Source organism: Periophthalmus magnuspinnatus, chromosome 12 (genome assembly GCF_009829125.3).
Source record: "Periophthalmus magnuspinnatus isolate fPerMag1 chromosome 12, fPerMag1.2.pri, whole genome shotgun sequence".
In the NCBI taxonomy this organism is placed as follows: domain Eukaryota; kingdom Metazoa; phylum Chordata; class Actinopteri; order Gobiiformes; family Gobiidae; genus Periophthalmus; species Periophthalmus magnuspinnatus.
This window is the reverse complement of record NC_047137.1, coordinates 8823132-8837806: the sequence shown is the minus strand read 5'-3', so window position 1 is coordinate 8837806 and position 14675 is coordinate 8823132. Positions and strand designations below refer to the sequence as shown.

General features: G+C 36.9%; 1 protein-coding gene across 2 annotated transcripts in view; it reads right to left on the bottom strand.

Annotated features, from left to right (window-relative positions):
* The window catches only part of LOC117379278 (protein unc-13 homolog B-like), a 65927-nt gene extending 52646 nt beyond the window's left edge, over positions 1-13281 (bottom strand). Inside the window, exons 1-2 of one of the 2 annotated variants that reach the window (XM_033975965.2) lie at positions 13046-13281; positions 2617-2646 (exon numbers count right to left, since the gene is read on the bottom strand). In XM_033975965.2, coding sequence (XP_033831856.1) covers positions 2617-2646; positions 13046-13067 — 52 coding nt within the window. In that variant the 5' untranslated portion in view covers positions 13068-13281. The remainder of the gene's footprint in view (positions 1-2616; positions 2647-13045) is intronic. The other variant, XM_055225671.1, reaches the window with a different exon arrangement.
* Between the last annotated feature and the right edge of the window lie 1394 nt (positions 13282-14675).

Below are 14675 nucleotides of genomic sequence, written 5' to 3'. Positions count from 1 at the left end.
GTAAAGGCACTTAACCTAAATCTGAAACAGCACCTGGCCTGTGACTTGCCCCTCAATCCTGGCTCGCCTTGAAGCAGAGAGAGAGAGTCCTGTGTTTACATTATGTCCTAAAGAGACAGGCTTAACCACATTATCCCTGATGTTTGCTCTGGGACAGGTGTCATAGTGTGCGGCCACAGAGGCAGGCAGGCACAACACTATTAAATACAATAAAACCATTGGCACGGCATAGGAACGCTTTGCATAGTGGCAGCTCAAAGAACGTTTGGGAATAAGAGGAAATGGCATATTTTGCATGTGATTCAGGAAGTACAGAAATTTTTGGTTAGTAAGAAACAATAGTGTTTGAAAAAAAATGAATTTTGAGAATGGTCATTAAAGTGGATCTAAACACTAAGTACACTTTTTTGCTACTAAACTGTATATATGGTGTCTTAGCAATATCTCTTGTTCCTAGTGATTCCTTGTGCAAACTAGGTAATTTTGCAGCTTTCTGGTCAAAAATGTCTAAATTTAAGGGAGTGCTGCCTTACGTGGCCATTGCCACATTTCAACCAAAAAGTAGACTGAAATAAAAGGCATTCAATTTATTATTATTATAATTTTTTTTATAGCACTAAAAACCGGCACCCTTGCTGTGACAGGGCTTGTCATTACAAAAAATACATACAACTTATCTATGGAGAATGTTCCGAAGTTTGGGTTTAAATTTCTACCTGATGCAAGTGGCATGCCTGCCACCAAGAATTGTATGTGCTCCCAAGATTTCAACAAGCCACCCACCAGGCCAAGTTAAGAGTCAGATCTGTGGAGAGGCACGCACACTCACAGCAACAGTGCACGTATTTAATTTTTGTGCAATAAAAATAATATTTTATTCCAATGTATTTTTGGCTTTAATTAGGTCATATGATGGAATTTTGGAATGATTTTGGAATCTGCTACACATCTTGAGGTTGATAGTGGACAGGACAGTTTAGTGTGGCATCCAAAGTCAAGTTGCTTGTAGCCGTAAACGTCATGTCACCCGGCTTAGGAGAGTGGGTGAGAGTCTCAACACGGTGAGGATTTAGTCAGGCGACAAGTGAGGGGATATGGACTTAGCAGCCAGCGATCTGAGCTCACCTGAGCAAGGCCAGACCGCGAAGGACATGCGGTTATGTAATACTGTAACATCCAGTGACTTGCAAGATGAGCAGTTGAGTGCGAACTACTTACAATACTAACGATTTACAGTAGATTTTTCCTTGTGTATTGACAAACTAAACACTACAGAAGTGAAGACAGCCACTCTTACTCAGTAGAGCGTACATGTAAAAAATGGTTGCCATACTGCCTTTGTATTGTAGAAGGAAAGCATTGTGACAAATCATGGGCTTTGATTTATCCGAGTTAACAACGCAATTTTAACCTGTAGCTTAAGTCTAGAAGATGACTGTGAAGACACAAAGCGCTAACATACAGGAAGCAGAAGAAGATTTAAAAGAAGTCATTAAGAAAAAAAAATCTCATAAAAAAGTAAGTAAAAATAAGTAAGCATTCCCAAATATAATAAATCATTCAAATTCAACCAGTTAGTACTTAAGGTGCATTAGAGATGCTGTAAGCTTTAAGAAGGAGAGTATGCTGCTTGTCTCTATGAAGATCTTCCACACTATGGCATTATCCTTATCGATCTCAATAGAGACAATCAGGTGATGTCACCAGGCAAAGTTACAGGTCAGATCTGTGGAGAATCTGGAGATGTACATTTTCAGTCTTCTTCTATGAAACCAGATGATAGAGGAATCTAAATAATACTGAACTTTACCAGGAGGAACTTGGATGGCTTAGGTATGTACCTTACAACAATTCCTATAGGCTAATGATGGAAGCAAAGTCCAAGTCATAATGGTGGATTTGCAGATGCACTTCAGCCATTGTATTTTCCATGAACTGACAGAGCAAACAGCTGATAACATACATGCCTTTAAGAGGAAGTAGCTCTATACATCACTCACCTTTGTGGAAGTACTAGGACACACATATCCAATCCAGCTAGGCCTGTCACAGTAATTACTATATCGACTTATCGTTTTAATAGATGAGAGATGGAACAATTCTTTTTGAGGGTCAATATTGAACGTGGGTACATTTTCCTTGCAGTAGTGGGAAAATTTTGGTTATTTGTTTGCACTATGATGAGATTTGTACTGTAGACTGTTGAATTATAAACTTTTATGACTCATATACAGTAGATATAAACTAACTAAGTAAGTGTTGTATTCTGTTATTTATTTGTGTTTTTTTGCAGTATTGTTCATTAAGAATACTTTTGTGGATAATTCTGCTTTATGGTTTAGCTTCAACATCATCATTTATCGCCTATATTTACTTCAGCAACATGTCGCACGTCCAAACGTCAAAATGTGTTATCGTGATAGGCCTATATCCAGCATCGGGTACCAGCTTTGGTTTGTACATGGCACAGTGCTTCTGTTTTGTTTGTTTTTATTCGAAATGTCAGTGTGAGTAGAACTAAGCAACATGTGGTGCTGATCGATGCCCAAACCATTATGTGATAGGTATTAATGTGAGCTATAAAAACATGTAAAAATAAATTATAGTAATACTCACCGGGTGAACCTTGGAGCTTGGCCTTTTTCACTGCAACATAAAAGAAAAAAGGTAAAACAATTTGTTATCCAACACAGTTTAAACATTTTCTTATCCAACACAGATAGACTACTGGGCTGAGCGGTCAAAATGGACAGGTAAATGTTATTGAGGCTTAATTATTTAAAACATGATGACAAATAACACTTAGGACATAATGGACAAAAGCACCCAGGAAAACAAAATAGTCTGCCAATCTATTTTTCATCCATCTTCTGGCAAAATGTGTTAGGAGTAGTTGGGACGATTCCTGCAGCTACGGTTACAAAACAATTACTGTGATGCCAAAACAAAATTTTTGACACTGAAAATTGTGAACACACTTATAAACTCATCATGGTGAATAATTAGAATACTTGAAATGCATTAAAGTTTTAAGGCAGTAAAAATATGTACCGTGCTGTAATTCGCTCAGTTTAATGATATTTGCAAGTGCTGGCATTTTAAATTATTATTAAATTATAAAAAAATGGCAAAGAAATCTTTCAGTTATTCATTCACAAATCTTCACTGTTGAAAAGCTTTGCGGGACAAGTTTATTTTTAGCATGGCGGTGGTCATCAGCTCTGGGATGCCTCCATACAATGATGGTTATGGGATTGTGCGGTGCTTTAGAGGGGATTAATTGTGATTGCATTGCCAGTGTTGACACATAACCTACTAAAGCTCCAAGGCCTGGCAGATGGGTCCCAGGGATCAGGAGGCACCACAGACCACACATCACAAATTTCCAGTGTCTTTTTCACCGTACAAGAATGAATAGCGAAATGTCTTCACTCCTACAACTTTTTGCCCAGTTGACAGGATTGAATATTTCTTTTACTATACCTAAAATAATATGCCAATATAGACAGACTACTGTATTATTCATAACTTGTAGATACGGGTGTAAGTGACTGATTAATATTCTATGATCAATATTGATAATGACATTAGCTGATTTAACCACACGCAAAATAAAATTACAGACCCCAAGTCAAAAAAAATCTCCTTGTATGGTTACTACTACAGCCCTACTTGAAATTTAATCGTATGTACAGCCCTAGAAATACTTCACTGACAAATTGTTTTTTAAAAGGTTCCTCTGCCCGTCAGGTCCTCGCAGTCTTTAACACAGTTTAAGACTAGACTGAAAACCCAACTTTTCTACCTGGCATCCTCTGTATCATGTTATCTGTATAATTATTTTTTTTTTTACTTGTGTGAAGCACTTGGGTGAGCTGAAGTTGTTTTTTAGTGTGCTATATAAATAAAATAGAACTGAATTGATCTCCAATGTGAGAGTTAAATCTAATGCAATGACGACAAACTACATGACACATGGGCCACCAGAGACTGTAGCGGCTTAGAAATGATCAGAGCCAAAAATCAGCAAACTTTTCAATATTGGACCATAGTCAATAAATGGAGGAAGTGGAACCAAATGACATCACCCATCGGTACCCACTACCCACTTTGAGAACCACTGCAAGTAGTAACATGATGGCAATAAGTAGTAGTCAACACTGCTAAGGAACATCTGTGGGCCATGCATTCAGTGGTATGGAGCAAAAGTGACATAGAAAAATAATAGTGTTGTCACGATACAAAAACTTCAAACTCAATTTCAATACTAGGAATAGGTTTAATACACAATACATTTTTTTATACCACAAGATCATTTTTAAAAACGCTCTTTTTCTAAGACTAAATTTAGCGTTATACTAGTTTTGATAAACATAATTTTAGAAAGATCAAATTTTGTTGTGTTTATGTGGTTTGTTTGGTATCAGTCTAGTTCAGATACTAGTTTTTGCATCAACTAGTGATTTTTGATACTTTTGACTAGGGCTGAACGATTTGGGAAAGATGTCCAATTGTGATTTTTCTGACAAGCAATGCAGTGTTTTATGTTTTAATAATAGGATCAATTCAAAATTCGGATTTTAAACGTGTCCAGAAGAAGTGACAAAAGACAAAAGTAATATAAACTGACAAACGAGTACAAAACACACATTTCAGAACATGTTTGTACAGATCGAAACTACAGGGTAGGCATATAGCATAGGTTATTTTGTTGTTTATGGGAAAAATGATGGTACTTCAAAAACTGCAGCCTTTGTGATTTGCTACTTGCGTCCATTTTAATTGCGACTGTGATTCGATTGTGATTAATCTTGTAGCCCTACTTTTGATGAGCCTAATAGTTAAATATTAAACTAATTCCTGTTCTCTGTGTCCAGTGGATGACAAATGAACAGGCTCAAGTAGAAATGACCGAGAGCTGGAGCAAGTGTATCTGAGAAAATCACTTTCCACTGGCCGTGTTTACCCAGGCTGGATGTTCGTCAGCGGGACAAATGCACAGGCACGGTGGCTTGTGTTCCAATTGACATGATGTTATTTAGGGCTCTGGTGCTCACAGCAGACCACAATAAACCACAGGGACATTTAAGTGGAAACTGATGCTTATCTCTGTGTGTTCTGGTCCAACATGGGTTAAGAGGCTATTTGTCTTACTGTTTAGTAGTGGCTGGACTGGGGCATACTAAACCTAAAACAGTGATTATATCAAAGAGTGAGTAACACTTTATTAAGACAGGAGAAATGTTTTAATATAATTTTACTTTTTTATCCAATGTAACTCATTTTGACTATGGTGGAAAGGTTGAATCTTTTGTGATAAATTTTAAGAATAATTTAAATTTATGATGAGATTCTACAGTTTAAAATTCATAAGATAAATACTAAACCTAACTAATCTGCAACCAGGGACCATAATTGGAAATCCAGCCGCGAAACCAAAGAATGAGGAAAGAAAGAGCGGTTGTTGAAGGTGCACGCCCTCTCCCACCCACACCGCTGGTTAAGCAGTGGACGGGCGCCTAGCAACAACGCTGCCAATCAACCTGTAGCTAATACTTGTGGGTGTGACCTTGGGGAAAACAGGCACTGGATTGGTCTGTTATTAATGTTCATATCTTAATTTAGGGACAAAATAGTGCAATAAAAACCCCAGGATCATGTAGAGCGAGTTAAATTGAATATTTTAAGGTCAGAATGACAAACCTGACAGCAGCAGTTACAGCAAAAGTGTTTTTCAATAGAAGTCAATTGCTACCACAGCTCGAAGGAATCACTTTGTGCCCATGCTCACTTCCTATTTGGAATGTGTCGGCTAGCGGGTTAGCTATGTCCATTTATATATACAGTCTATGGTTATCAGGATCAATTAGGAAGAATGTTACGCTTTGTAATCTCTCTGTTACAGACTTAGATTGAACTTGCATTCAGAAATATTAGTCCAATAAACAATTAATCCTACTACAAAAACACTATATTCCAAATCCAAAACTACAAATTTTCCCACCCATTTTTTATTCCATGAGTGGAACAGAAAACTGAGAACCAGGAAGTACTTGTTGCAATACTGCTTTGTAATTTTGGATGCATTCTGTGTAGACAGCGACAGAGAGAGAGATACAGACAGACATAAAGAGAGTCATAGAGATACAGAGAGAAAGAAAGAGATAGATAGAGATAGATACAGACAGACAGAGAAAAAAGAGAGAGAGAGAGAGAGATGGAGCAACAGATGGCAGGAGGATTACTGCCTCAATCTCTAAGCGCTCTCCCTGCCTCTTTCTCCCATAATTCCACAACTCAGTCCACAGCTCCACAACCTCTGCAAAATATGAACACAGCTTTATATGTGTGGGTTATTTTTTTCTGGAGTAGTAGGCACACAGTTGTTGATCCAAGTCAATTTTTTCATGTATTAAACCAAAATTTGTTTCGTCCCAGTACAGATATGCTGCCTGCCCAAAAAAAAAAAAGTCGCCACCAAAAAAAAAAAAAAAGGTCACACACTCTAATATTTCGTTGGACCGCCTTTAGCTTTGATTGCCCCATACATTCACTGTGGCATTGTTTCAATAAGCTTCTGCAATGTCACAAGATTTATTTCTATCCAGTGTTGCATTAATTCTTCAGCAATCTTGCATTGATGATGCAAAAGATTCTCAATGGGGTTAAGGTCTGGGCTCTGTGGTGGACAATCCATGTGTGAAAATGATGCCTCATGCTCCCTGAAACACTCTTTCACAATCTGAGCCCGATGAATCCTGGCATTGTCATCTTGGAATATGCCCGTGCCATCAGGGAAGAAAACATCCATTGATGGAATAACCTGGTCATTCAGTATATTCAGGTGTCAGCTGACCTCACCCCAACCTATTTGCTTAGTTAAATCCAGGTAGCAACTTTGTTTTTTTGGCCAGGTAGTGTATATTGTAAAAATGGACCCCTTATCGGCTGTGAACCAGGAAATATGGTTGTCAAGAGTATTGAAAAATCAACCTAGTATAGAAACTAGATACTAATTTGGGCAAGTATCAATACTAAAAAGAAGTCACACTCACAGGACAGAAGTGAACTTTTTCTTAATAGATTTAGAATGATCTTGAGCTGTATCAGAACAAGTATAAGACACATAGACTAGTATATGCTCATGGACCACTATGGAACATACTTGGATGACTGGATTACATACATATAACACCACATGGTAATATAAAAGAAAGTACTATTATTTAATGTTGAAAAACCCATTCTATTGTCTAAATAAAGTTAGTTTTTTTATTATCATTGTGGTATAGGAATTGTTATTGAGGATCGAGTGTATTCCTTAGTATTGAAATTGAGTTTGAAATGTTAGTATCATGACAACACTAACTAACTAGGAAGTAATGCTGGTGCGTTGTTAAGGGGCTAGTTGTTGTTAGACAGTAAAAATCAGATGTTCCACTTTTAAGAATATTTTTGCCCTCCTTTTTGCAACCAGCAACAACCTAGACTTATTGTCATCTGCCTAAACAATCAATCCACCCAAGATTGCAGGTTTCCTTATTTCCACAAAAATTGCCACTCAGGAAGAACAGGAAGAAGTACAGGGAAAAGGAAGTCTGACCACCTCTGCTAGACTGCTGCCCTATACTATGGTCCTGATAAGCAGTAAAATGGATGGTCATGTAATTTAAAACATCAAGAGTATGGTTAAAATATTACATAAATGCATGAAGAAACAATTCACAGTCAATATACAGAAAGTCATCAAGAGGAACCTGAACTAATGTAAAACAAATTGTGGTCCGTACTTGCTACCACAGTGATTAGCATTGTCCACAAGCACTTGCCATTAAAACCTGTGGTATGTGACCGCTCACTTTGGACTGGACAAGTTGTCAAAGTAACATGTTTTCAGAAGAAGGCAGTCGCTCATATACTTACTACTATACTAAAACTATTTACTGCAATTTAGGTACCAGCCTGCTGAAAATATGTTCCAAAGTTTGTTTATTAAATAAATAACAAATGTCAAGGTCTCTCACATTTTGTTGACAACACAGTACATTTAGTCTAGAAATGCACCAATTAAACATTCTAGTTCTGATATCAAAACTTTTTGGTTTTAACTACTCAAAAGCCCATCAACTGAAGTCAGAGCAGACACAGATAATAGCATTTATTTTCGTTAAACCTAAAGAAACACTTTTTTTCCACCCAGTTCTCCAGTTGGTTAAAAGAGAAGGCTCTGAGTGAATGACAGATAGATTTAACCAATCACAGTGAAGTGGGAATCTTCAGAACCAAACAAATGTATTTATTTTTAGTGTACATAAATTGTGATAAAATTGTGATCTGGCTCCAGGAACGTCTTGATGAAAATGTTTTGTCATCAGGTATTGGCTCTGATTCTGTCTGCATCAGGTTGAGAGCCAATACCTGTTCCCTAATGTAGTCAACCAGTCTGGAAAAGGGACAAGGACACCTTGTTCCTGGGCTGCCAAATTTGTATATTGATTGAAAAGAAGTCTTTGTTTTTAATAGTCAGTGAAAATATCCATACAATGAATCCAAATAAAAGCTACGACAAAATATATTAGTCAACAAAATTTACACTAGCACCGATTTGTCTTTGAATTAAACAAGTCTGCCAACAACACGTCTGAACAGTGCTAATAAAATAAATCATTAATCTCACTGTGCATCATTTGTCCACGACTCCAGACCAGTGGCAAGCCCATGTGGTCCACTCAACCCTGGGCTGATGCGCTACAGGATACTCACTCACTCAGCCCCTTACCCACGAGCCACTTGTGCGGGGAACCACTTGTGTAAAAACATTGCCATGGTGATCTGACATCTCCCCCGGCAATAAATAAGCAACAGTGTCAAGCCACACCAATGGGGAATGACTCACAACATCAGCTAATGACTGTCCCGGGTAGGTCCTCCAGCCCCCAGCCCCTGCTCTTATCGAAGGCCCAATGACAGGCAGCCTTCTGGGGTCACAATGCAGATCAATATGTGCGTGGTCTATCTAGATGGGTAACTAATGAAAGGTGCGCTACGGAAATTTTCTGGTGGAGGGTCCGCCACCTGCATGTCGTCATAGCTTTGCCTGGAATGTTCCAAAGTATGGCACTGAACTTATATCCACAGAGACAAGCAGGTGGCACCACCAGGCCAGTTATAGGTTACATCTGTGAATAGGCGACCCCACTTAAAGTAAGAATGAATGTATTTCAACAACAAAGACTCTTGCAATTGAATGAATGCAAGATGGATACAATTAACGCCACAGTGTCGACCATTATAAGCAAAGTGATAACATTTCCATCATGGAGGCAAGCAGGTGTCGAATCCCCCATCAGAAAAGTCACCTAATGTATCTTTAAAATAAATTCAGAATAACACAAATCCTGATTATCTGGACTATATCAAAACAACTGATATTTTGATATGATGCCGATCTATATGACCTAAATTTTACAATATTTCAGTCTGGTTTCAATGTACACTAGCTAGAAATATCTGATAATTAAGTGCATCTAAATCAGTCAATGTATCAATTTATTAAGAATAATATTTGAAATTCAATACATTTCTACTAATTTTTTCTTCTTCTTCTTTTTATTTACACTACATAAAACATCAGGCTGCACTTTGTGAAGGACATGGTATCAAGCCTGCTCACCTCTTTGTAACCTTTACAGCTGGCTTTGGACACGCTCGTTTTACGTCAGAATGGATTAAGCTGTTTTTTGTGTGGAATAAAACAGCTTTTTTAGATGAGAGGGGGCCTTCCTGTTAGGTATTATGTTACTGCGGCTGATGTCATTCCAACCAGGAAGTCCGTGTTAGCATAGTAAAAAGTGTGGCTGTCATGGTCATGGAAATGTCAAAGCTTCAAAAGGTGAATGGTTCCATGGTGGAAAAAGCAAAACATTTTATTCAATAAAAATAAAAAATTTTAATACATTATTTTTTAGCAAACGCACACTTTTCTGGTGGGAAGTACGCTTGGGTGGATACTGAAATTTGGTGTCACCATTATCATGGCCAGTATAACTGCGATTAACGATTAAATCACAATAATTATTGTTACTGACAGTTTAGAAATATTCTGGATATGAATAATTACAATTTTAATATTTTGAATAGGTGCCATATTTAAACAGCTGTTAAAGTATTGTACTTTGTTATAGGTAAAAAAAACAGTGATCTAGAGAGGGAGAAGTAGTTTTTTTCTGCACATTCTGGTGGCACAATGGCGATTATCTTTGTTTATGATTTTTACAATTATATAAAAAGCACCACAAACGGTTACTGTCCACCCTTTTTATCCTGATAAACGATATTATTGTTTATCGTCCCATCCTTAGTGGGCAGTTCGACCAGCTTGTCTGCAAAGAGATGTAATTGGTTTGACTGTATGGTGCGTATCCATTTTACATTTATTTCATTACAGGTGATTTGATTGAGAAAAAAATATATATATGAAAAAATGCGCAAAGTGTCACCTCTCCACTAAAGTAATTTGGCCTGGTGGCTCCTTGTTTTCATGCAGACAGATTAATTTAAGTTTAATGCCATGCAGTGAAACATTATTGGAAAAACGTCTCCGTGTAGAGATAGCAGATACTCGACCAGAGAAGTTACAAAGTGTACCTTTATAATGACGACTCGTGTCATAACGCAGATTTTAAACCCACCCAATAGTGTATAATAAAACCACATTAGGGCTGGGCAATGTGGGGGAAAAAAATTTGAATGATTATATTCCACGTATTAATCAATCACGAGTTCCAATTTAATTTTATTTAGTCTTATTAAAACCTAACTTAAAAAGGCTCAGTATTGATTTCATTAATATAAACAATACAGACTTAAACAATGTCATTTAAACCAAAAGAGTTTGAACTCTGTTCCAGCTACATGCTTTTACTGACTTAATGAAATATTTTGTTGATTACAGCTGAAATTATGCTACTTTTATTTCAGCCTTTACAATTTGCTAATTGCAAACATTAAATGGAAATTATGAATATATAGCAATTAATACGGCAGCTCCACAAAATTTCTTATGGCTGATCTTGGAATTTGCCATCTTACTCATTGTTTGATTTGCAACAGATAATATGAAACACTAGTTACACAATGCACTTGCCTGATGAAACCTTTGTTGAAATTTTGTTTTTACTGTATCCGGGAGCTCGGTAGGGACAAGAACACTCACAAGGAAACAGGCTGATAAACTGAAGGTAGTATGACATGGCATAATTACAATTCATTTGTGCAATATCTGTATCTATAGCTAGGAAGATTTTTATGGTTTCCACTTCCATTGCAAAAGTAAGCTTAAGGCAGATATGTAATGTGCTGTTACTGAATATTTTATGACAAGATTAATTTATAACTATAACAAATGACAACTTCTTTAAGTAATAGTGTTTTGTGTGTGGCATCACTTCACCATTATTTAATGCCACAAATTAAGAATTACAACAGACAGTTTTACAGTGTCTTAGCCTCTATCTCAAAACTACACAGTAAACCATATAACTATAATTCAGAGGAGCTGTCTGACAACACTGGGCTGTTGTAGTAGCCTATTTCATTATTCCAGACAGCAGTTATATTGGGCTTTATGAGAAAAAAATCTGTTATTGCAATTGAGATTAGATTTGTAATTTATGTTTTAAAAAGTGGAATTTTGTTCATGAGTGTAAACACCTCCAGGAGCTTTACATTTCTGAAAAGACTGAACTGATACACTAATAACAGAATCCCATACATTTCAGAACATGTTTGTAGAGATTGAAACTACAGGTACAACAAGGTTTTCTAGATGGATATGTTATTGCATTCTATAATGAACTATAACTAGGCTAACTGCAGTATTTGACATTTAGATAAATATGGTGCTGTCAGATAAATATATTCAAGGATATACAACATTGGGACACAAAGTATATTCCTATTCTGTGTCTTTCATCTGCTAACAGCATTACAGCAAGGTATGTTTGGTTTTGTTTTGATACCCTTGACAGACAAATAAAAAAATTCCCTGCTTCCACACATTTTGAAACTTCCACAACATTTACCTGCACATATTAAATAGAAAAAGGTTATAGGTTAATTATTTGAGAGCAACAGATATATATATATATTTTTTTTCATGGCCAATGCCAATTGTTTAGAATCCAGAGAAAGTGATGGCTAAAAAGCTCTGCTCATATATTTTGGCCGATATGTTGGGCTGATTTTGATTATTTTCCATAATTTATGCAATTATAATTTACAACAAACTCGCCCACAACCCTTTTTTTTACCACAAAGCTGATAGAGAGCAGTACATATCATTTAGGAAGCAGGTCAGCCAAAACAAAATATCGGCCTTTGCTGGAGATAAAAGGCCAATAGCCAATACACCAAAAGTGCAAATATCGGCTCAATATAATCGGCTAACTGGTCTATCTTTATTATGTGACCACTATTTCGGTTCACTAGCCAAATGAACGCTTGTCAATCTATTAACCTATTATTATAATAATTTTAGAATTTCATATCAGGTCTACTTGACAATGAACATTACAAGATTTGTGAGTTTATTGATGCAAAACATAAAGCCTGGAGTAGACTAATTCTCTGACCAGACAATGTCATGGATGGATTTCAGATTGACAACATCACAACATTCTATTATAGGCCAATAATATTTAATACATATGGAGGACAGCTAAAATTAATATAGTTCAAATGTAGATTTTTGTTGTGATATATTCAGTTTTAGGGTCTAGTCACTGATAGAAATGATCAGGTTCAATGTTTATGAATTTGCCTATTGGACATTATAACAATCTGGGAGTATGACCAGAAACCACCAAGCAGGAGTAAACAGACTAAATAATTACTTACATTATTAAAGAAGTGTTGTTAGATTGGTAAATTAGACACTTTAAGCAAATCTAGGCAAATTATTTGAATTTTTGCCAACGTTTAGGTACTTTACAGTTGTGAATTTTATAGTTTATAGCTAGTACAATTATAAAAAGTCTAAATTTACCTCTTACACACAGCAGCGACATGGCAAAGCACTTTCTGCGACTGTCAAGTAGTTTCTGTGGCGCTCAGGGATTTCCTTGGAACATCATCGAATCCAGGAAAAGTTCATTTAAAACACTAAAACGTTGCAGATCGATCCTCAAAAGTAAACGTGCGATGCTGGATGAAAGCAGAGAGCAGGAGCTGCCCCTCTCCACGGCCACGCCATGTTCAAAACTCTCATCTCGACTCGGGATTATCTAGGACTGAAGTGGACGAACAACCTGAGGGCACGCATCGACCAACGGAGGAGAGCAGAAGGGCGGGGCGAGCCAGAGCACCTGCTACTGACGTCCCGAACAGCCAATCACAGCGCAGAACCAACAAAAGAGGCGGGGTTGTTGTGAAGATTTGAACCAATCAGGGACAGAGTAGGGTTGGCGAAAGAAACAGGTGGAGCAGACAGCTCTTCAGTCTGCTCCACTGTAGTCTGATTTTGGCACTACTTTTTGCCTTGTTTCATACAGTGGTGGATAGAGAACTGGATATTTCTACTCAAGTAAAAGTGCAGTTACATGGCTAGAAGTGAACTCAATTATCAAACTTAATCAATCAAAAAGTGTAAAAAAATAAGAGTTGTTTTAAACAGCAGTTCCTTTTTTCTTTGAGCTCTGACCAGTAAGAGTAGTAGAGGACTTGGACAGTATGTAAAATCTATGTCAGTGTTTTTTCAAAATGTGGTACGTGCAAATACCTTCAGGTGATGCTTGGAAAGCTCTTCAGTTTGTGGGTTTGTTAATTTTATCCTACTTTTGGGACTACTACTTCGGCTTGGGTTAGCCTTAGATTAGACCACATATGTCAAACTCAAGGCCCGGGGGCCAAATGTGGCCCTCCACATCATTTCATGTGGCCCTCGATAGGGTAAACTAAAAGGTATGATGGTCGTAAAATGTAATTTTATCAGGAGATATGCAGTTATACAGCCACATTTTTAAATCTACGCTAATGCATATGCAATATTTGTAACTTGAACAAGTAATAAATACAGAAACAGTTAATTAACAAGTTAGAAAAGTAGTTAGATTTATTTTACATCTGGCCCTTTGAAGGCAGCTATTTTGCTAATGTGGCCCCTGGTGAAAATGTGTTTGACACCCCTGGATTAGACCTAGAATTGTTTACATCTGGTGGTGTCATAGGCAGTCTATGGGTGGTCCTCAAGTATAATTACAGTTTAGAAAAATTCTCAATGCAAGTACCTTACAAGTAAAGGTTTAAAAATCTACTCAAAAAGTGCAATTACACAGAAAATGTACTAAAGTACATTACAGTAACATGAGTGAGTATTTGTAATTAGTTAGATCTACTTCCCTCCCTTGGTTTCAGAGGACAACATGACATTCTATAGGCCCATCATTTTTAACACCGATGTTGAACAAGTCAAATTAACATTGATAAAAAGAGATTTTAATTGTAATATAACACAATTCTGGGGTCTAATAAGCAATAGCATTGATCAGGCTCAACATTTGTGAATTTACCTTTTTAGATATTTCTTATGGCAATACAAACACTAAAAAACACCAATTCGAATTATAGTATACAAATAAACTGTAAAAATGGGCATGTACACAAATGAACAGTAGCAT